At 38.3% G+C, this 21,527-nt stretch overlaps 1 protein-coding gene across 1 annotated transcript; it reads right to left on the reverse strand.

The window, feature by feature from the left end:
- Positions 1-1,185: 1,185 nt before the first annotated feature.
- On the reverse strand, positions 1,186-18,269 carry LOC125245343 (tripartite motif-containing protein 16-like). The gene is made up of 3 exons (XM_048155891.1): positions 17,850-18,269; positions 2,090-2,125; positions 1,186-1,881 (listed from the first exon to the last, which is right to left on the reverse strand). Exons 1-3 carry the CDS (start codon positions 18,160-18,162, stop codon positions 1,289-1,291), a joined length of 942 nt encoding a protein of 313 aa, XP_048011848.1. The 5' UTR covers positions 18,163-18,269; the 3' UTR covers positions 1,186-1,288.
- Between the last annotated feature and the right edge of the window lie 3,258 nt (positions 18,270-21,527).

Consider the following 21,527-nt stretch of genomic DNA (forward strand, 5'->3'; position numbering starts at 1 on the left):
TCAATTCATACTTGCAGCCGGAGGGCGCTCTCTGTGCACATTTAGTCCACAAATTATTCTAAAGAAGAAGAGGACATTTCAGGAATGGTGTTTTTAATTCATACTTGCAGCCGGAGGGTGCTCTCTGTACACCTTTAGGCCACAAATTCATATAAAGAAGAAAAGGAACTAGGAACTAACGGCATGTCTTCTACAGATCGCTAACCATGGCTTTAACATCCAAATAAACACTTTTCAAGACAATAAATACACGATTGAGACAATGTATGCATGTATTGCCTCTGAATTTGCATCTGAATAGCGCTGGCTCCATGGGCGTGGCCGCATTAGTGGGTAATGAGCTGAATCACGGACTTGGCTCTCTTTTCATACAGATTACATAAACACAGAATGTTTGTTTTCGATTTGACTTGCACGATTTAAAACCTGACATTTCAACGTTTCTATAGACATAAGTGTCATTTTTTTGTCATTAGTATTCATAAGTTACAGTTCATTTTCTGAGAACTATCAGATTGGACTTCGTGCAGAGGGAGACGAGAGATCACGCATCATGTTAGTTTTCTTTGTTTTACAAAATGCACAACATTGTGTTTTTACTCTGAGTGTACACAAATAAAAGAAGACATTCTATAGTTTCAATTGACATATTACTTATGTCTCTATGACAAGAAATGACGGAGTATTTTAAGTCTGTTTTGCTGCAATGTGAAAAAAATCCTGCAAAACGCGCCGGCGCGTTTTCAGACCTCAGGGAGTTAAACACAGAGCTTATTTTCTGAGATTTTCCAAAAGTCTATGGAAAAAATGCATAGCCTTTCAATCGAGGGAACCCGTGCGCCGCTAACTTCTGGGTTGGCCTACAAAAACACTGTGGCGACCAGGGCGGGCGAGAGCCGTGAGGGAACGGCACGAGGCCAGTGGCGCGAGAGTTAATGAGCTCCACCTGGGAGGCGCACCGGCCTTTAGTCTCTCACGGAGGAGCTCCGGAAGCATAAAAGGAGGAGCGACGCCAGTGAAGGACGAGAGAGGACCAGGCCTGGATATTATTTTATGTTTTATTATGTTTGTGTGGCCGGCAGACGTCCGCGAGGGTCTCCCAGCTTTACTTTCGTTTTGTTCTTTGTTTATTTTGAATTAAAGTTATGTTGAATGTTCGCCGGTTCCCGCCTCCTTCTTCCTGTACATACGAACTGTGTTACAAACACGTCATCCCTGGGGTACTCTATAACATCTGATTCTTCATCAGCTCAAAGCATTATGGGTAGAGTCTCTCTGTTCTGATTCATCAAATCAGTTTCACTGATGATCCAGCATGATTAATCCTAATCCCAGGATAGAGTGGTTGAGTGAATGTGGTCTGGACTGTGTGGATGAGGATCATTGTGTCTCCAAAGACGCTGTAGAAGGACAGAGTTCCTGCACTCTGATCCACATACACTCCTATTCTATAGTGTTTCACCTTCACTCCTTCTCTATAGTGATCCTCCTCATTCGCTCGTGTTCTACTGAAGATGGGCTTTACAGGGAGATCAGTCTTTATGTTATTGTGACTTAATGAGTAACCGTAGGGAGAGCAGTTCAAACACCAGGACTGATCATTCCATCCAAACCCACACTCAAGACCCCGTCCCTTCCTGCCGATGCTCTTATATGACACTGATATAGACACATCACCTCCACTCCACTCAATCTCCCAGTAAGAGCGTCGATCACTCACACTCTCTCTACACAACACCTGAGGACGCACACCACCATCAAATCTGTCTGGATGATCAGGATACAACTGCGGTGTGCTAGTGTCAGTAATCAGTGTGTTGTTCTCAGACAGAAGGAGGAATTTATTCACTGTGTTTGGATCCGCAGTGAGCTGACGGGAATCTGATGGAGATAAAACACATCACAATCAGGAATCATCAATCTGATCTTTTAATGTGTCTGAACTCTTCATGTTCAGTATTTCATCAGTGTCTCAGTACAGTTTACCAGATATCCTGTGAAAATCATCATTATCATGATCAACTCTAAATCTTTTCTGTCATGTTTTCTCACTCAGTGAGTTTCTCTGCTTGTTTTCTCAGTGACTTACATTTTAGGAAGCCTTTCCTGGTCCAGGAAACAATGTCTGTGGAAATCAAGAGACATGAAGAGTGTGATTATCATGTCAGGAGAAAATGATCCCTGCATCCATCGCTCACACATGCAGAAATCCTTCAACACAGAAGATATTTAGAGAAATGCCTCTGCTGTTTCCTGACACAGACACTACTGAGGGTTTGATATTATTGACACGTCACCATATTTGATTTGTCTTCTGTAGACATGAACTGATTAGAGGGAATTGATCAAATTTCCCTTTGTTCCCCATACAGAGAAATCATATCGCTTCATAAGATGTGGATTAAACTTCAACCTCCTTAGTAATGTTCTTCAAAGAGACTCTGATCAATCAATAAAACTCTCATGCTCAATCATTTGATTAGCCGACAGTATATTATAATTCTACTGTTTATTATGAAAATGACTGAATACATGGAAAACACATTTCAGCTTCAGTTATTAAAATTATAAAAATTATGTTTTGGTTTTAAATTCTAAAAATTTCTAAATTCTAAAAACATATTTGGTATCATCAGTATCTGAATGTGTGATTTTAACAGTAAATCCGGGCTACAGTAGACTCATGTTAGTGCTGTTAGAAGTGACCCAGTGTTTGACGAGTCGATCTCTTCTCTCCTTCAGTTCACCAGGTTGAACCGGTTTTACCTGTTTTACTCTCATTCTGTGACTTTTCCATCCTTACATTAGCAACATTATGATTTCACACTGGTTATGCCTCTCAGATAATCTACCAGCAACACACAAATCTTGATATTAATTGTTATTATTATATGATCTACAGTTCCATAGATGTTTAATAAAGAATATAAACTAGAGTTGTAAATTATGTAAAATAACTCAATTATAGGATCAGATCAGGGATCGAAAACTTGGACTGGACTGGCACCAAATTCAACAATGAACGAATTCAAGGGAACAAAAGATATTTTTAAATTTTTTTAAAAAATTTTTTTTGTGTGATCTACATAGGTCCATAAATGTTTAAAATAAAATATTTCATATGAAATGATACAATATAAGGTTCCAAAATATTTATTATGAAATAATACAGTTACAATATATTATAAAGTTCCAGTTTAAAAATTCAAACATACAGAAAAATGTTTTTTTATTTAAATAAGACAACATTCCTTGTGTACATTTACAACTTGAGCGCATCTCTCTCTGTCTGTGTCACGCACAAGAGCGTCCTTCAACGATTCAGTCGCTGTAATTCATTGCAGAAAAGCATCTCTCAGAGGCTCTGTATATTCTTCATTTAGAGGTGAAAATCTCTGCAGTAAGTGTATCAGACAACACAAGAACTGTGGCTAACACTTTGGAATACTGTTTCTTACTTACTGCATAACTAATAAGAAATCAATGAAGGACTAATAGGTAATTCTTCATTAACACTTTAGTCACTACTGTTAACTACTAAGGAAGATGTGTTAACTAATCAGTATGAAATAGAATTTTATGATTTTGTTTAGTAACAGATAGTTAATCAATAACTAATGAATTCTGTCATAACTCCTGAAGAACTACTAGTAATTATCTACTAATTAATGTTCAAGAAAAATAACTGAATTAACTACTAATGAACAAAAAAAATATTCATTTTCAAAATGACTTGAGTAAAATTACAATTACTTTGTACTACTTTGTCACAGTCCACTATTTATTATTATTATGGAAATTAAATATGCATTTATATGCTGCACTCCCAAAAAGACTCATTACTAGAAATTGTTTTGTCTGTATGGTGATTAACTGCTTTTGTGCGCATGTTCTATAAGAAATCAGCTTCGGAAAGGAACCCCACCCTTGCAATAATTATCCAACTTACCACAGATATAAAATGTTTTATTTATTTATTTATTTTCGTGTATGTTTTATTTGATCTACAAAATCATTGATGTGCTGTAAATCATTTTATTTTATGAATGTCAACATACAGGTATGCAGTGTCAGTCACCTAACTAACGAGTGTCACATCGGTCTTTGCATGATGCAAACGCCTGATCCCTTGAATAAAACACAGATTTAGTATCTTTTAAAATAAAATACTAAGTACTTAAAGGGTTCATGAAACCCCAGAACACATTTTTTGAGCTGTGAACAGATATGTATAGGCTGCACATCACTGAAAACACTAAAGGTACTCATTAATTTTATTTAAAAGTTTTTGCATTTTTCAGAGCGATTTCTGTCTTCCGGTTTGAAAAGTTGGAGCAATGTCACAAAATCTGAAGTCATTGTGTACTAACAGCAAGATCAGCCCATACTGGTTGGCTCCGGGATGGGCTGGTCGAACATGTCAACAGTTTCTGTGTTTATTCATGACTTAAAGCTCATTTAATCCAATCACTGTGCTGTAGTATGTATAAGATTATAATCACGGTATTATGCATGAGGAAGTATCACTTCTCTCGCCTCGGTCTCTTGTCATTTAGAGACATATCGTTGGTGTTTGTTTCCTCAGTGCTACAACACAATATGTTTTCCTGCGACGCGTCCAGAGCAGAGGTTTGTGTGCATGTGGATTGTTTTGCTGTGATCTACCAGCACAAATGGAAAATATGTTCGTGTGAGATCGCATTACAGCGGCTTGCGCGTCCGAACGCAGAGGTGAATGAGCCGCACTTTTGTGACATAGGATCCACGTGGCTGGTGTTGTTAAACACAAAGCGGAGCTCCACGCTGAAAGCGATCATATGCGTGCACAACTTATTTAGTGATGGCTGATTTCAAAACACTGCTTCAGGGAGCTTCGGAGCATAATGAATCAGTGTGTTGAATCAGCTGTTCGGAGCACCAAAGTCACGTGACTTAAGCAGTTTGACACACGATCCGAATCATGATTCGATACACTGATTCATTTATGATCCGAAGCTTCCTAAAGCAGTGTTTTGAAATTGGCCATCACTAAATAAGTGGTTATTTTGTTTTCTTGTCACTTTATAATATTAATATTGAACCACTGTACTCACATGAACTGATTTAGATGTGTTAGTACCTTTATGGATCTTGAGAGAGAAAATGTCATTGCTTCCTATGTAGGCCTCACGGAGCCATCAGATTTTAAAAAAATATCTTAATTTGTGTTCTGAAGATTAACAAAGGTCTTATGGGTGTGAAACGACATGTGAGTGAGTAATAAATGAGAGAATTTTCATTTTTGGGTGAACTAACCCTTTAAAGGTGCGTTCACACTTGTGCAAAAGTTTTATAAAGGCTCCAATACAGAGCGGCACAAAGCACTTATACACATCCCGTGTGCAGAATGATGCGCTTGAAGCAACACAGGGTCACAGTTTATTGAGGATTTTCTTTTAACAGTTACTGTGTGTGTGAAGAACGATTCACAGCACTCCGTTCTCCAGTGTTGATCTAAGTAACAGACACTGTCTGAGATGTGTGCGCACTGTTTTTTGCAAGGCTTTAAACGCGAACAAATGATAAACCTTTGTGAAGATTCAGCACTGGCTCAGTTCCATCTACTGTCCCGAGCGTCTTTCTGAAAGGTAGTTTAAAGGTGCCCTAGAACACTTTATCACAAGATGTAATATAAGTCTAAGGTGTCCCCTGAATGTGTCTGTGAAGTTTCAGCTCAAAATACCCCATATTTATTTTTATTCAATTTTTTAACGGCCTATTTTGGGGCATAATTAAATAATTTCTTATTTATTGGGCTTCACTTTTTGACTTTCTCTGTGTCTTGGGATTTTTCCATTGTGCACATCATGTACCTACTTAGACAAAAAAAAGAAGTAGTAGTCCTTGGACACACTGACACTCTCACACGTAACCAGATGTTGAAGACACACACACATTTACGCACATACATTTCTTATTTGTTATTATATTTCTTGAAATGCCATACATGGTAAGGTTTGATTCTTAAGTCGTATGATTGGATGCTCATGCCATCCTGGAGATTGTTGTTTGACCTATGTCTATAAATATGACCCTTCTTCCTGAACAAATCTGAGAATGCTTTGTACCACACTTGATTTGTGTCTGCTTGGTCATTCTCCCGAGATCTCGCGCTGCTGCTGCCACACGTCACAGGGGTTGAGGCGCCTGTTTTTAAACTGATGATTGAGATTACAAATATTCTACCCATTATTGAGATTTAGATTCAGCATGCTTCCCCTTTAAACGCTCATGCTCCCCGCCCCCGAGCTCACAACTCTATAATACATTGCATAAACAAAGTTCACACAGCTAATATAACCCTCAAAATGGATCTTTACAAAGTGTTCGTCATGCAGCCTATCGGATCATGTAAGTATGGTATTTATTTGGATGTTTACATTTGATTCTGAATGAGTTTGAGGCTGTGCTCCATGGCTAAAGCTAACATTACACACTGTTGGAGAGATTTATTACGAATGAAGTTGTGTTTATGAATTATACAGACTGCAAGTGTTTAAAAATGAAAATAACAACTCTGTGAATACAATGAGATGTAAACAATGTTAACTTTAACCACATTTAACAGTACATTAGCAACATGCTAACAAAACATTTAGAAAGACAATTTACAAATATCACTAAAAATATCATGATATCATGGATCATGTCAGTTATTATTGCTCCATCTGCTATTTTTCACTATTGTCCTTGCTTGCTTACCTGCATAAAGTCTGATGATTCAGCTGTGCACAGATCCAGACGTTAATACTGGCTTGTCTGATGCCTTGAACATGGGCTGACATATGCAAAATTTGGGGGCATACATATTAATGATCCCGACTGTTGCGAGGAAACAATGGTGTTTGAGACTCACTGTATGTCATTTCCATGTACAAAACTCTTGTTATTCAACTATGCCAAGGTAAATTCAATTTTCAATTCTATGGCACCTTTAAACCAGAAGCACACATTGGTGATGTAGTGAATTCCAGGGCCCAGTTTACGGCCGGGCCCCTCTCTCTCCGTAACAGTGGACAAACGTTTGCTACATTTGGATTGGATCTCGGTGGACTAACACAAACAAACTGTCCTACGCCATCAGATAAAGATGTAAGGACAACATCCAGACCTCTCTTAGAGGGTAAGAAGAAGACCTCTTGTACCAAGCCTGGGAAGGACAAGGCTTCTCATTGGTCCACAGGCAGTTACTGCCCTTCACCATCTAGACGCTACTTCCTAAGGTTAGCCAGAGACTGCCATAAAAATTCCTCGGGACCTTAGCAGAAATGGGTGAAACAGAGAGATCACAAAGATCCATTCAAATCCATTCAAAACTATGTTTGAAAACCTTAGAACTGATGCAAACTACACATCCATTTCATACTTATTCACAGAAATAAGTATTCTCAGTGACAGCTATTTGTAGTGCAACATCTGATACAAATTCAGCTGTTAATGTACAATTGAATGACAGTTCAATCTTTTTCCATCATGTTTAGTCTCTATTTGTTTAGAATATTGCCAAAGGTATTCTGGTGGTGGTTTGGAAAGTGAGAAAAGCATTGGTAAACTTTAAAGACACTGTAAAGACTTCCAACTTTGTGCTTTATGCAAATGAGTTCCACAGGAGAAAGAAGGGTGGGTCACACTCTGTGTGTCCCCTCTGATGCCAGCAGCCAATCACAGCACTCGAATGGAGAAGCGCCAAAATGCAATCTCCTCCTCATCGGAAAGGGATAAAGGTACCCTTTCAACAGACACTCCTTGTTCTGAGTCTCCCATCGGGTGAGACACAACAGATACACGGTTCTGGGTCCCAACTCTGTAAGGAGTGAGACATTAACAGATATTCTTCTGAGTCTCCCATCGGGTGAGACACAACAGATACAACACCGTTCTGAGCCTCTGGTCCATCCAGAAGAGACAACAACAGATCCTGTGATCTGAGTCTGCAGCTTGTGAGGCAGCAACAGAGTCGACCCCGTTCTAAGCCTCCAGCTTGTGAGGAAAGAGACATTAACAAACACTACGTTCAGAGTTTCCATCCAGCGAGACAGTGACGACATCTGCAACAAGGTTAAGCTCAGGAGAGCAAACCATCACTTCTGGGTACCTTCGTCTGCGTGTTCCAGGTTGTTAAGGACCTTCTGCACCTACGCCAGGGCCTCATCTGCGTGTTCCAGATGTTAGGACCCTTTGGTGCTCCAGGAGATCAGCATCCCACAGAGCTTCGTGTTCAAGACTGTTGAAACAGCTTCTGGCTCCTCTCCCCACTGCACTGTCGCCCAGCACAACCAGTGGAAGACGTCACCGTCATCGGACTCAACCAAGTGGAACGTAAATATCACTTAACCAAACCTCTTTCCAGAGACCTTGGCATTGTTGTATATTATCAGTACATAATTTCCTAATTTCCATTAGATGTAATATAGCTGATGTTAGTTAATAACAAATAATCTTTCATTTATTTGTTTGGTGCATAATAATGTTCTCCACCTTATTATTTTCAGAGAAACAGTTTATCTTTCCATAAGATAGCGTAACTCTTCCATAGCCACACCCAACTTAATCACTTGTATTCTATGTATCTTATGCACTTTATTCCTTTATCATTCATGGTATTCATTTAGTAGTTGTGTTAGTTATTCTTGTTTATCTTTTTGTTAATAAAATTTATTTTATTACACTTGTGTCTTCCTTGTGCTGATAATACAGAAAAGGTTCTACAAGTTAGCAATTTCACCAATCTTTCAGATAAATCAGCTGACCACTTTACATTAATTCTAAATGAATGAAAGCCCCTGTTGGGAGTGAAAGACCCTGACTGGTGCCCTGAACTAGGGAAAGTGGTCATCTGATGTACTCATAACCACACCTCAAGAGACGTATGATCCAAAAATCACAACGTCAGCGGTGACTTGAGTACCAATCCCTATTTTACTTAGTGTCCTTGGATGGACAAAGTAAAAATCACTACAGTGATAATGCATTGACTGTCATTGTGTGAAAATGTGGATAGTGTTAAAACAAAGGTGCCTCTATAAATAGCCCACAGGTATCATTTTTTTACACGTTGCATCAATACATCGTATTGTTAGACATTAGATTGATGAATCAATGTATTGTTTCACACCTATAGCATCCTTCATATCTCTGAAGAGTCTTTAGTTTTATCATATTTATAAAAGACAGATATGCTATACAGAGTCTTTCTGTAAAAAGCAGCGCTCCTGGAGGCGTGTCTGCCGTCATGCCGTGGGCGGAGCTAAAGGATGCGTCTCAATCAGCTTCAGCTGCCTAGTTCAGTAGTCAGGGCACTGATCAGGGAGTTGGCCACATTAATTTTCATGATATACGGTGCATTCCAAACAGGATATGTTGCCCTCCTAAGGGCACTTCGGAGTGAAAATAATCATGGCCGCCATATTGAAGGGTTGTTCCAAATTGAAGTGCTCAAAACATCTGTCACAGACACGTCAGGTTCCACCATTCACCACTACCAGCGCACTCAATCCCCGGAGTACTAATGACCGCCACCTGCACATCATCACCACTGCAATCACCAGCACTACTTAAGACTCACACTTACACACACTCACTGTCCGGTCTCGTTTGCACTTCACTTACCTGAATGCTTACCTCAAGGACTCCAGCTCTCTACTTACCTGTCTCCAGCGTCTCCTGTGTTCCTCGTGTGCAATCCCATCTGTGTCTGAGTGTTCCCTGTCTCCAGTCTCCAGCGTCAGCTCCATACTTCATTCCTGCGATCATCAAAAGGACAGTATTACCTCTCTGCTTATCTGACAACATCAATCTTCACTATCTACTCACCTGCACTGCCAATAACTCTGTTGATATCAATAAACCTCACTGTTTACTTTTACATCTGCCTCCGTGCCTTCTGTGTTGTAACAACATCTCAGGTTACATATATAACCATAGTTCCCTGAAAAACCAGGGAACGAGACTCTCCGTTGAATACTCAATGGGGAACGTCACACGTGATCCGATGTCTGAAAGCCAACTATCCAACAACTCCAATCCCTATTGGCCGGCGACAGCCTATGACGTAATATGGTGTGACCCGGAAGTATAAAGGAGCACCTAGAGAAACAGTCAGTATCTATCGTCTTGAGGGACTGTTCTACAGGCAGGAAACCCGAAGCATGGCAAGGAAACACAGAGTCTCATTCCCTGGTTCTCAGAGAACTATGGTTATATACGTAACCTGAGACATTCCCTTTTGAAAGGGAACTCGCTCTGCATTGAATACGCAATGGGAAACAATATACCCACGCTGCCATGCTTGAGGAGAGTGCATGCCAAATAATATGACTGACAAAACGTCGAGCAGTTTCGAAGGAAACGCTTAGCAACTCACCCTTGGGTCACACCAGGCTGTCAGTGAAAGCATTCCCTTTGGCCAACAGCCCAAGCTGAGCCTCAAGAAGGCCTTCCACAGAAGGCCTACCAAGGCCGCTAAAGGCATCTGGAACCAACTTTTCTGAAGAGAAAGTGGTCCATTTAAGGGAATGTGGCCAGAGAACCAAAAGGAACCCCGGCCAGTCACTAGAGGGGAACGAAGTCACCCCCAATGCCACCAGGAAGGCCAACCTGGTCTGTCATAGGACAAACTTAGTCTTGGCAAACCCTGTCTGAGTACAGAATCTCCATAACGCATTCTTGATAGAAGAGAGCAGGTAAGAGTGACTGTAGAAAGGCAGAAGCAACTCAGACCCACGCGTAGAGACGGGCATCCTGGAGAGCAGAACTCAGCTGAGTGCTATGAACCCTCATATTGAGAGGAGTATAATCCACTCATCCTAGGATCTACTCAGCGCTTAATTAATGCACTGAGGAGGCTGTGTGCTAAACACCTGTTCATACAGGGGAAGCACAAACCAGCCTAGGGCTGAACCTCAGGAGGAGGCCGGATTAAGGCCTACCACCATGATCAGCTTAGGGAACTAAGCACTATTACAAACATGACACAATCCAACGAGCAGTGTACTCAGTAAAAGCACCTTTTTACTCTTTAAAGCAAGAGGAGTACAGCGCACGCCAACACGTATTAAGGAAGGCCTGGAAGGGCCTATAACCTCAACAGACACGTGGCATCAGCTTGTGGCAGTGTTTAGGCACCAAGAACAATAAACAACCGGACCAAAGGAGGTTGGATTTATCACTTGGGCCTCTGACTGACCAGAAGTGTATACAGATAATTCTCAAAGAGAAATATACACAAACATAAACCAGTGTGTTCAAAAAAGCAGCCCATAGGGCCTAGCAACCTCTAAGACACACAGCATAAGACTAGTGGCCGTTTCTAGGAGTACAATAGATCCACCCTAGGTGCGAGGTGGCTCTTAGCTCAACTAGATGTAGCATATGCACACGTATCAGGATAATCAATAAACTTTGGAATGTTCAGAATGCTTTTAGCATGCTGGACTGGGTTGTAAAATCTCAGCTCGGCTCCGACCGGTCTGCAAAAGATGAGCCCACTTGACACCTTTGTTACTACAAAGTGCTAACCTGTGGCAGCATAAGTCACATACAAATGTCGGGCAAAAGTCTAGAACTCAAAGTAACACAAAACGTTGATATACATGCTGTTTAAAAGGAAAAACACTCTCTCATACAGATTCTCAAATCTGTTCTAAGCCCTAGAGGACGAAAGCTAAAAAACTAGCATCATCAACTCAAACTTGATAAATACAGACATCACACCTAACCTAGCTCTAGACTGGCTGCTAAGCTACGGGCCTTCTTACAGGGCCACAAGCTTAGTGAAGCCTGGGCTTCACCTCCAAATCTCATGGATAAGAGAAAGAAAGTGAAGCTCACAAGCAAACAATGTCAGGTGGCTGATTAAGGCCGACCTAAACATACATATCAACTGAAGTGACAAGTGCTAACTCAAACTACTCTAGAAAACAGCAGATGAGAAGCTACTCTAAACAACAGGTGGCTAAGAGGCGGCCATTTTGTGGCCTGCACAATATATATTCTAGCCATCCTATCAACTTCAGTTTGCCCAAAAGTGTGCTCTGACAACAGAAGTGATGTCTGGCATAAGCGTGAGACATCACTGCCGTTGTCAGAGTGTGATCAGACCTCACTAACCGAGTGCTGAACGCAGTTGGACATAGTGGTGTATTAGAGGTAAGAAATGATATAAATACTGTTTGGTTTCTCGCACAAACTGATCGTTTCGTGTCTTAGGACATCAATGTGTGGTCACGAGCCGCAGCATCGGTGCCTAAATGAATCAGTGTATCGAATCATGATTCGGATCGTGTGTCAAACTGCCAAACTGCTGAAATCACGTGACTTTGGCACTCCAAACAGCTGATTCGACACACTGATTCATTTATGCTCCAATACTTCATAAAGCAGTGTTTTGAAATCGGCCATCACTAAATAAGTTGTTATTATAAAAGTTGTTATATATAGTGTTGGAAAAAATTTGGGATGAGATGAAAATTATTTTTATTTTTTTTTACTTTTCCCTCGCAAAACATTTGCATTTCCCAAAACCTGTTGTGAGATCTGACAAACATTTCCTGTTTGATTTCCCACTGGCAGTGGTTCAGAAAGCTCAGTGTGTTCGGTCTGTGTATCTTTTGGTCATTTGTTTTTTGATTTAATATTGAAATCAGAAAATGTAAAAAAACGTATCAGTTACGACTGTAACCTTTGTTCCCTGAAGAGGGAATGAGAAATTGCATAGAAAATGATGCTGTGGAAACCCTCTGCGTGATTGCGTCGTGAAGAAACGAAACTGGCGCCGCGTTCGTTCCGTAAGTTTTGAAGAGCGTTTTGAAGAATGCAGAAACCGGAAGTACGTTCAAGGCGATATTTTGTGTGTTTTCATCAAAAACCTTAATTTCTTTTCGACTGAAGAAAGAAAGACATGAACATCTTGGATGACATGGGGGTGAGTAAATTATCAGGAAAAGTTTATTTAAAAGTGGACTAATCCTTTAAGAATTTAACTTTATAGATATCATACATATTTAACCCTCTACCGCATAGTGTTGCCATATGGCAACATAATCTTTGTGTTCATTTCCTTGCCACTGTCTCTTTAAGAGAACATTCTCAAGGACCCGCCCATGTCACATTCACAAAAAAAATGTTAAAATCATCTCATGTAAGTTATGATGACATATTCACCACTCAAATTTTTTTTTATGAAATTTGTTTTTGGTAAGTCGATAAAATGTCTGTGTTGCCATATGGCAACACTGCGCAATAATGGAATGCCATTATTATAATAGGTTAGCTAGCTAGCAAAGATCAGCTGCAGTCTGTTAAGCTGTAACAATCACAACATTAATGCTACTGATATAATGTTGATTAGTCGTATGTTAAGGACTGCCATGGCATTTGTATTATGGATTAAATCAACATCAGAGACCTGCCTGCCCAGTGCCACCACAGCCAGTACTACTGGCCCAGACCAACCACTGGCCCACCATGATGTCTCAAAAAAACAGGTGCAAGTGGTTTTAAGTGTATTGTTAGGGTGAAGTGCACCAAATGTGATGTGTACATGTGTCTCACCTCTGAAAAAAAAACTGCTTTTTAAAGTTTCGTACAGAAAAAAGGTGAAGTTTCAAGGATTATGGGGGGGGGGTTCATGTTCATAACCTTCCTCTCATAAGATGGCGTAATGTTGAATTTTCATGAACTGCAATGTTTTTGGTTTTATGTCAATGTTTTATGATACATGATGAACAGTATTAGATTTGTTTTTAACTGTCTACATTTGCAATTTAAATAATATTCATGAAAAATGTAATGAAATTCAAAGAATATAAAGCATTATTCAGCAAAAGAGAATAAAATAAATAAAAGCACAAGATGTTGGAAAATATGTAAAAGGTGTTGTTGGTAACAACTTTACAGTAACAGTACATGAATAATCATGAACTAATGAAGAGTGATCCTTAACTATGACAGGAGTCATAAGGATTCATGCATGGAAACAGAAGCCTTAACTAAGCATTAATATATGTTTGATAATTAATGCATTAATTAACATTTAGGGTAAACTAAATCAAACAGTCTCTATAAGAAGGAATAATAAATATTTGGACTTTGAAATAAATGTAAACAATTTATTATTGTCAGAATTTAAACTACTGACATCAGCAGCTTCATTATAAACATTACTGAAAGGCACAGGATTAGTTTGTCATTATTTTCACTGATCCTCCTTATCAAACATATAAAATACTAAATAATTTATAACACTAAAAATTTATCTTAAAAGGTCTTAATATGTTTTGTGACATTCTTTCCTATCAAACTAAACTACTGTGACTTACAACAGTTCCTGAGGAATCGGTTCCCAAAAAAATAACCAAACAGGAAACATGAACTAAGGTCAGGGAACGTTTGCTGGGATCAGATTCAGAAGTTCACTCTCCATCCAGACGCAGGCCATGATCATACTGTACCTCCATTCTCTGACTTTATGAAAAGTCACACAACATCACTTAACTGGGCTGAATACTTATATAGTTGTGTTAGTACATGTGTATTTGATAGTAAGTTAATGATAAATCATGAGCTGAATTTGGTAAGTAGTTAACAGTGAATTAATTATGATGTGCCCCCTCAAGTAAAGTCATGACATAAGTATACATTAACAAACCATTAGTTGATGTTAGTATATGGTTAGTTAAAGGGGTAGTTCACCCAAAAATTAAAATTTGATGTTTATCTGCTTACCCCCAGCACATCCAAGATGTAGGTGACTTTTTTCTTCAGTAGAACACAATAAACACGCACAGACAAATCCAAATTAAACCCTGCGGCTCGTGACGACACATTGATGTCCTAAGACACGAAACGATCGGTTTGTGCGAGAAACCGAACAGTATTTATATCATTTTTCACCTCTAATACACCACTATGTCCAACAGCATTGAGAAATCGGTTAGTGAGGCCTGATCGCGCTCTGACAACAGCAGTGATGTCTCGCGCATATACTTCAATAAATGCTAGACATCACTTCCGCTGTCAGAGCGCGATCAGACATCACTAAGCGAGTGCTGAACACAGTTGGACATAGTGGTGTATTAGAGGTGAAAAATGATATAAATACTGTTCGGTTTCTCGCACAAACTGATCGTTTCGTGTCTTAGGACATCAATGTGTCGTCACGAGCCACAGGATTTAATTTGGATTTGTCTGTGTGTGTTTATTTGACTCTTATAGATTGTGACCCCATCCACTCCCATTATTTGACTGACAGACGGCAGCGGTTGGAGTTAAAAATCATCATTTGTGTTCTACTGAAGAAACAAAGACTCCTGCATCTTGGATGCCCTGGGGGTAAGCAGATAAACATCAAATTTTCATTTTTGGGTGAACTATCCCTTTAATAATGAGTTAATTATGATTGTACCCCCTCAAGTAAAGTCATGACACCATGCACTTACAAATCATTAACTAATATATGAATAAACACTAAGAGTGCAATCCTTATTCCTTTACACCCCGGTACAAAAAAACTAAATAAAATGTATTTGTATTTTATTTTTATTTATATAATTGAACATATATGGACTTGAAAGCAAGCCATGAAAATACCTGTAAAGACACACATAAGGCATATTTACATGTAAAATCGGGCGCGTCCACAAGCTAATGCTAATCAAAGCATATAGGGCCTACATTTAAACAACAAAAATACAAATACAGTTAATAACTGGACATAACCTCCTGAAAATCCCAATACAACATACATGTAAATATGTCTTTAATTATTAATTCGGCTTACCAAAGCAGTCAACATTTATTAGTTTAAAATGCCAGCAACACAACAAACGCACCAAGAGAACACCTAGCGTGCGCCACTAATGAGTGTCCCACCAGAAACAAACCCTACATACTGTGGCGATGACACTGTTTATTCTTTGTTATAAATGTGTTTTACTTAATTCACCTGCTGTTGGGAGGTGTTCAGGGAAAAAAAGAGTTAGGAGGGAGGGGCTAACACAGCGCGCGGGGGAAAAAAAGAGGAATGGGGTGGAACGTTGGTCAAGCGGGAAAAACGTTAGTCAAGCTTTTTCTGCGTTTTATTATTTTTGGGGAAGTAAGACACCTCCTGATACCCGCGTTTTAGTTTGTAAACGTTCAGGAAATAAACCACAGCCCGTTGGGTGCTTTCAAACTGGAATCTCGTCTCCTTTCTGTTTCTTCTGGGACAGTGCAAAACGTCACAATACTTTAGTTCCAGGAATAAACTATGACTATTTAGCTATGAATAAATGTAAATGAACTATAAAAATCAGAAAACAGTTTAGATCAAATTAAATTTATTAGTGGTAGTTAGTCTATTTTCCACATTTGATTAGACAGATCTATGTAATTAATGGCTAAACAATCATGTGTCATTCCAATTATTTGTCACAAAGCTGCAGATGGCAGATTATGATATTACAGTGTAAATTATGAGTATTAAATCACGTTTAATTCAAATTCAGAGTACTTCTTGTTTACTCTTATGGAGCCTGATTTATTTAGTTTAACCTAAATGTTAATTAATGCATTAATTATCAAACGTATTGTATTAACGCGTAGTTAAGGCTTCTGTTTTCATGCATGAATCCTTATGACTCCTGTCGTAGTTAAGGATCACTCTTCATTAATTCATGATTAGATCATATCTTAACTAATCATGAGTTCATGTTGAGGTAACCATTAATTCAGGTATTAGTTCATGATTATTCATGTACTGTTATTGTAAAGTGTTACCGTGTTGTTTATATTTACTGCTAAATTTTATAATAGCACCAATTGATTCAATACAAACAACCTTTCTGAGGAAAATATTAACTATATACACTTACACTTATTCTAATTTACTTCCACTATTGTACGTTGTTGCCATATTGCAACATATTATAAAGTACCTTAAAATAATATTTTTTCCAATTTTTTTTTTTTTTTTTTTTTTTTTTTTTTACAGCACTTCAAGTTAAGCCATTCTAAGAAAAGAAAAAGCATCAAATATTTTTCTATAGATTTATCATAATGTGTATCATAATGTGTGAGGGTTAATAAGATTAGGAAATAAATTCTATATAAAGATAAAAGAAGAATACCCCTGAAAATCATTTGTTTCATGAGAGAAAGTTAATTTCTGACACTGGTAGATGACAGTAAATATGAAAACCCTTCATCTCTGGTTTATTGTACAAAGTCTTATTTCAGGGTTTTATTCAATTCAAACAAGTTCACCTTAAAGTCATTAGCCTCAAATTCATATTTCACTAAAGTCAATCACTGAAACAACCATTCTTTGAGATAATGGCATTATTATATCCAACTGTTGTATGAATAAAAATCATAATAGAACTATAATAGATGTGCTGTGAACATTAACTATGATACAATGTTATTTCTTTTCATATCTGTCATATTATTTTCAAGTTCCTCTTTTGTCCAAATTTCCTAAAAAAGTTATAACATCTGAGTATGGACACAGGACACAGGTCTGGGCTTCACTATATCTCTGTACTGTCCAGCGAGTCGAGCAGCATTGCCACACAGATTCTGATAGGTGGTCAGCAATAATAAAACAGTGAGCCAAAGCTGTTGGCTATTAGGTAGTTGTGAGTGCAGGTGCAAAGTAAATAATCTGAGATAAACTAGTATAAGGATAATATTTAAAAGATAAACACACGTAAGTTGCCAAATTCATGGACAGAGTCGTTCCCTGAACAAAAAATGAAAAATCTAGTTAAATTTCTTGTTTTTTCATTTTTTTGAAAGAAAAAAAAAATCTGCTTTTTTGAGTGTCGTCTCACCTTGTTTTTCCTTTTTGATTTCTTCAATCTGAGCTTCACTCTTAGCCAGTCTGATTTCCAGATCTTGTTTGATTTCCTCAATCTGAGCTTGTTTTTCCTTTTTGATTTCCTCAATCTGAGCTTCACTCTTAGCCAGTCTGATTTCCAGATCTTTTAGTTGCTTCTCTGTGGCTCCAAGTTCCTTCAGTACATCTGTGCATGTTTTCAAAGGACAAGGCAATCCTGAGACGGCAGATTCTGTCGCGAATATGACATTCGGAGCGAATACAAGACATTTGTACAGAAGCAGAAGAACTGCTACTCTGAACTTCATTCTTAATGCTTTAGCTAAAGCGTGTTAAAGAGATGTGTGTGCTGTATCTGTATGTTCAGAGTGTTACAAATTGAATGCTTTTATACCATAATCTTTAGTAATGCTCACATGATTAACAATTTAGCCAATGACAGACAAAATAGCCTACAGCATATGACTGTTTCTCAAAAAATATTGTTGTGCTGGCTTAATGTTTTACAAATGTATGCAATGTTGACAGTTTAAAGTTGTGTTTTCTTTGGCTGCTTTAATCTTACAAAACACTGAACTTTGGGCTTAATAACAGTACAAACTATCCAGTACTAGACATGCATTCCTCTATGTTTGCAACATGTTTTTTTCTGCATTCACTGTAGTTTGGATTCTGAGAGCCGCACAGTGACGAAACGCGGCTGTTTGAGATCCTGCTGTGCTTATCCCATTAATTCATGTATCATATCGTACAAGGTATAAATAATTTAAATATACATATCAATACATATCAATACTATACTAGTACCTCGAACTAGTAAATACAAAAAACTTCCGAAACCTTTTAAGGGTAAAAATTTAATTGATGTTCAAAAAATGAAAATCACAGATAAATCAGATAAACAAATGATAAAGCTTGGGTTACTGAATATTAGATCTATTTCTTCAAAAGCACTTATTGTAAATGAAATTATCACGGACAATAAACTAGACTTGCTGTGTTTGACAGAAACCTGGCTAAAACCAGACGATTACATTACTTTAAATGAATCTAGTCCTCAAGGTTATGATTATCAACACAATCCTCGACAGAAAGGCAAAGGGGGAGGTGTTGCTGTAATTTATAGTAATATATTCAGAATCATTCAAAAGAATTTCAAATATAATTCCTTTGAAGTGATGGTGCTTTATGTAACATTATGTAAGTTGACATTTGTGCTGGCTACTGTATACAGGCCACCAGGGCACCATAATGACTTTATCAAAGAATTTGCTGATTTTCTATCAGAGTTAGTACTGGCTGCGGATAAAGTCCTTGTTGTTGGTGATTTTAATATCCATGTAGATAATAATAAAGACGCATTTGGATTGGCATTTGCAGACATTTTAAACTCTATTGGAGTTAGACAACACGTGTCAGGACCCACTCATTGTCGTAATCATACCCTAGATCTAATACTGTCGCATGGAATTGATATTGCTGCTGTTGAAATTCTACAGCAGAGCGATGATATATCAGATCATTATTTAGTCTCGTGTATAATACAATTAGCCAAGGCTACAAAACCACCACCCAGCCATAAATATTGTAGAACCATCACGTCTACCACTAAAGATTGCTTTATAAATAATCTCCCCGAGCAGTTTCATCGCCTTAGTATACCTGACAACTTAGAAGAACTCGATGCTGCAACAGAAACTATTGGCTCTCTCTTTTCCAGCACATTAGATGCAGTCGCTCCTTTACGTCTAAAGAAGATTAAGGAAACTAATCCAACGCCGTGGTATGATGAGCACACTCGGGCTCTAAAACGAGCTGTTAGAAAAGCTGAAGAAAACAAAACTAGAAGTTTTTCGCCTTTCGTGGAAAGAAAAAATGATTGAGTACAGAACAGCTATAAGAAATGCTAGATCTACTTATTTTTCAAATCTCTTAATAGAAAACAAACATAATCCTAGGTATTTATTTGACACAGTGGCTAAATTAACTAGAAACAGAGATTCAACTGCTGACGTTTCCATAGAGCACAGCAGTAATGACTTTATGAACTTCTTTACTTGCAAGATTGATAATATTAGAGAGAAAATTAAAAACATGCAACCGTCTACAGTTTCGCTTCAGACAGTGCACTGTAGTGTCCCTGAGGTAAAACTAGAATCATTCGCCGCTATAGGAGAGGAAGAATTATCTAAACTTATCAAATCATCAAAATCAACGACATGTATGTTAGACCCAATGCCGACTAAACTACTGAAAGAAATGCTTCCAGAGGTCGTAGGTCCACTTCTTGATATAATTAATTCATCTTTAACACTAGGATACGTGCCAAAAACCTTTAAGCAGGCTATTATTAAACCTCTTATTAAAAAACCTCAACTAGATCCGAGAGATTTAGTAAATTACAGGCCAATCTCGAATCTACCTTTTCTGTCAAAGATACTAGAAAAGGCAGTTTCAACACAACTGTGCTCCTTTTTAGAAAGAAATGGAATCTGTGAGGATTTCCAGTTAGGATTTAGACCATACCATAGTACTGAGACTGCTCTCGTTAGAGTTACAAACGATCTACTCCTATCATCCGATCGTGGCTGTATTTCTCTATTAGTGTTATTAGATCTCAGTGCTGCTTTTGACACTATCGATCACAACATTCTTTTAAAAAGACTTGAAAACTATATTGGCATTAGTGGAATTGCTTTGGCATGGTTCAAATCGTACTTATCTGACCGTTATCAGTCTGTAGTAGTTAATGAAGAGATGTCGTATCGATCACAGGTTCAATATGGAGTACCACAAGGCTCAGTACTAGGACCGTTGCTTTTCACTCTGTACATGCTGCCCTTAGGAGAGATAATTAGGAAGCATGGTGTTAGTTTTCACTGCTACGCTGACGATACTCAGCTCTATATTTCCTCGCGCCCTGACGAAACCTACAAATTCACAAAACTAACAGAATGCATAGCTGACATTAAAAACTGGATGACAAGAAATTTCTTATTATTAAATTCAGAAAAAACTGATATCCTAATCTTTGGACCAAAAACTTCCTCACGAAAAAACCTTGAATACTCTCTAACACTTGACAGGTGCTCCATTAAACCTTTGTCCTCAGTTAAGAACTTGGGTGTGCTCTTTGATACCAATCTTTCATTTGAAAGTCATGTTTCTAGTATCTGTAAAACCGCCTTCTTCCATCTAAAAAATATATCTAAATTACGACATATGCTCTCAATGACAAATGCGGAACAGTTGGTTCATGCATTCATGACCTCAAGACTAGATTATTGTAACGCTCTACTGGGTGGTTGTTCTGCTCGGCTTTTAAACAGACTACAGTTGGTCCAAAATGCGGCAGCTAGAGTTCTTACTAGAACCAGAAAGTATGACCATATTAGCCCAGTTCTGTCAACATTACATTGGCTCCCTATTAAACATCGTATAGATTTTAAAATCTTGCTACTTACTTATAAAGCTCTAAATGGTTTAGCTCCCCAGTACCTAAGTGAGCTCTTAATGCATTATAGTCCTTCACGTTTATTGCGATCTCAGAATTCAGGCCAGTTGATAATACCCAGAATATCAAAATCAACTGAAGGCGGCAGATCCTTTTCCTATTTAGCACCTAAACTCTGGAACAATCTTCCTAGCATTGTTCGGGAAGCAGACACACTCT

Source organism: Megalobrama amblycephala, linkage group LG14 (genome assembly GCF_018812025.1).
Source record: "Megalobrama amblycephala isolate DHTTF-2021 linkage group LG14, ASM1881202v1, whole genome shotgun sequence".
Taxonomy (NCBI): Eukaryota; Metazoa; Chordata; class Actinopteri; order Cypriniformes; family Xenocyprididae; genus Megalobrama; species Megalobrama amblycephala.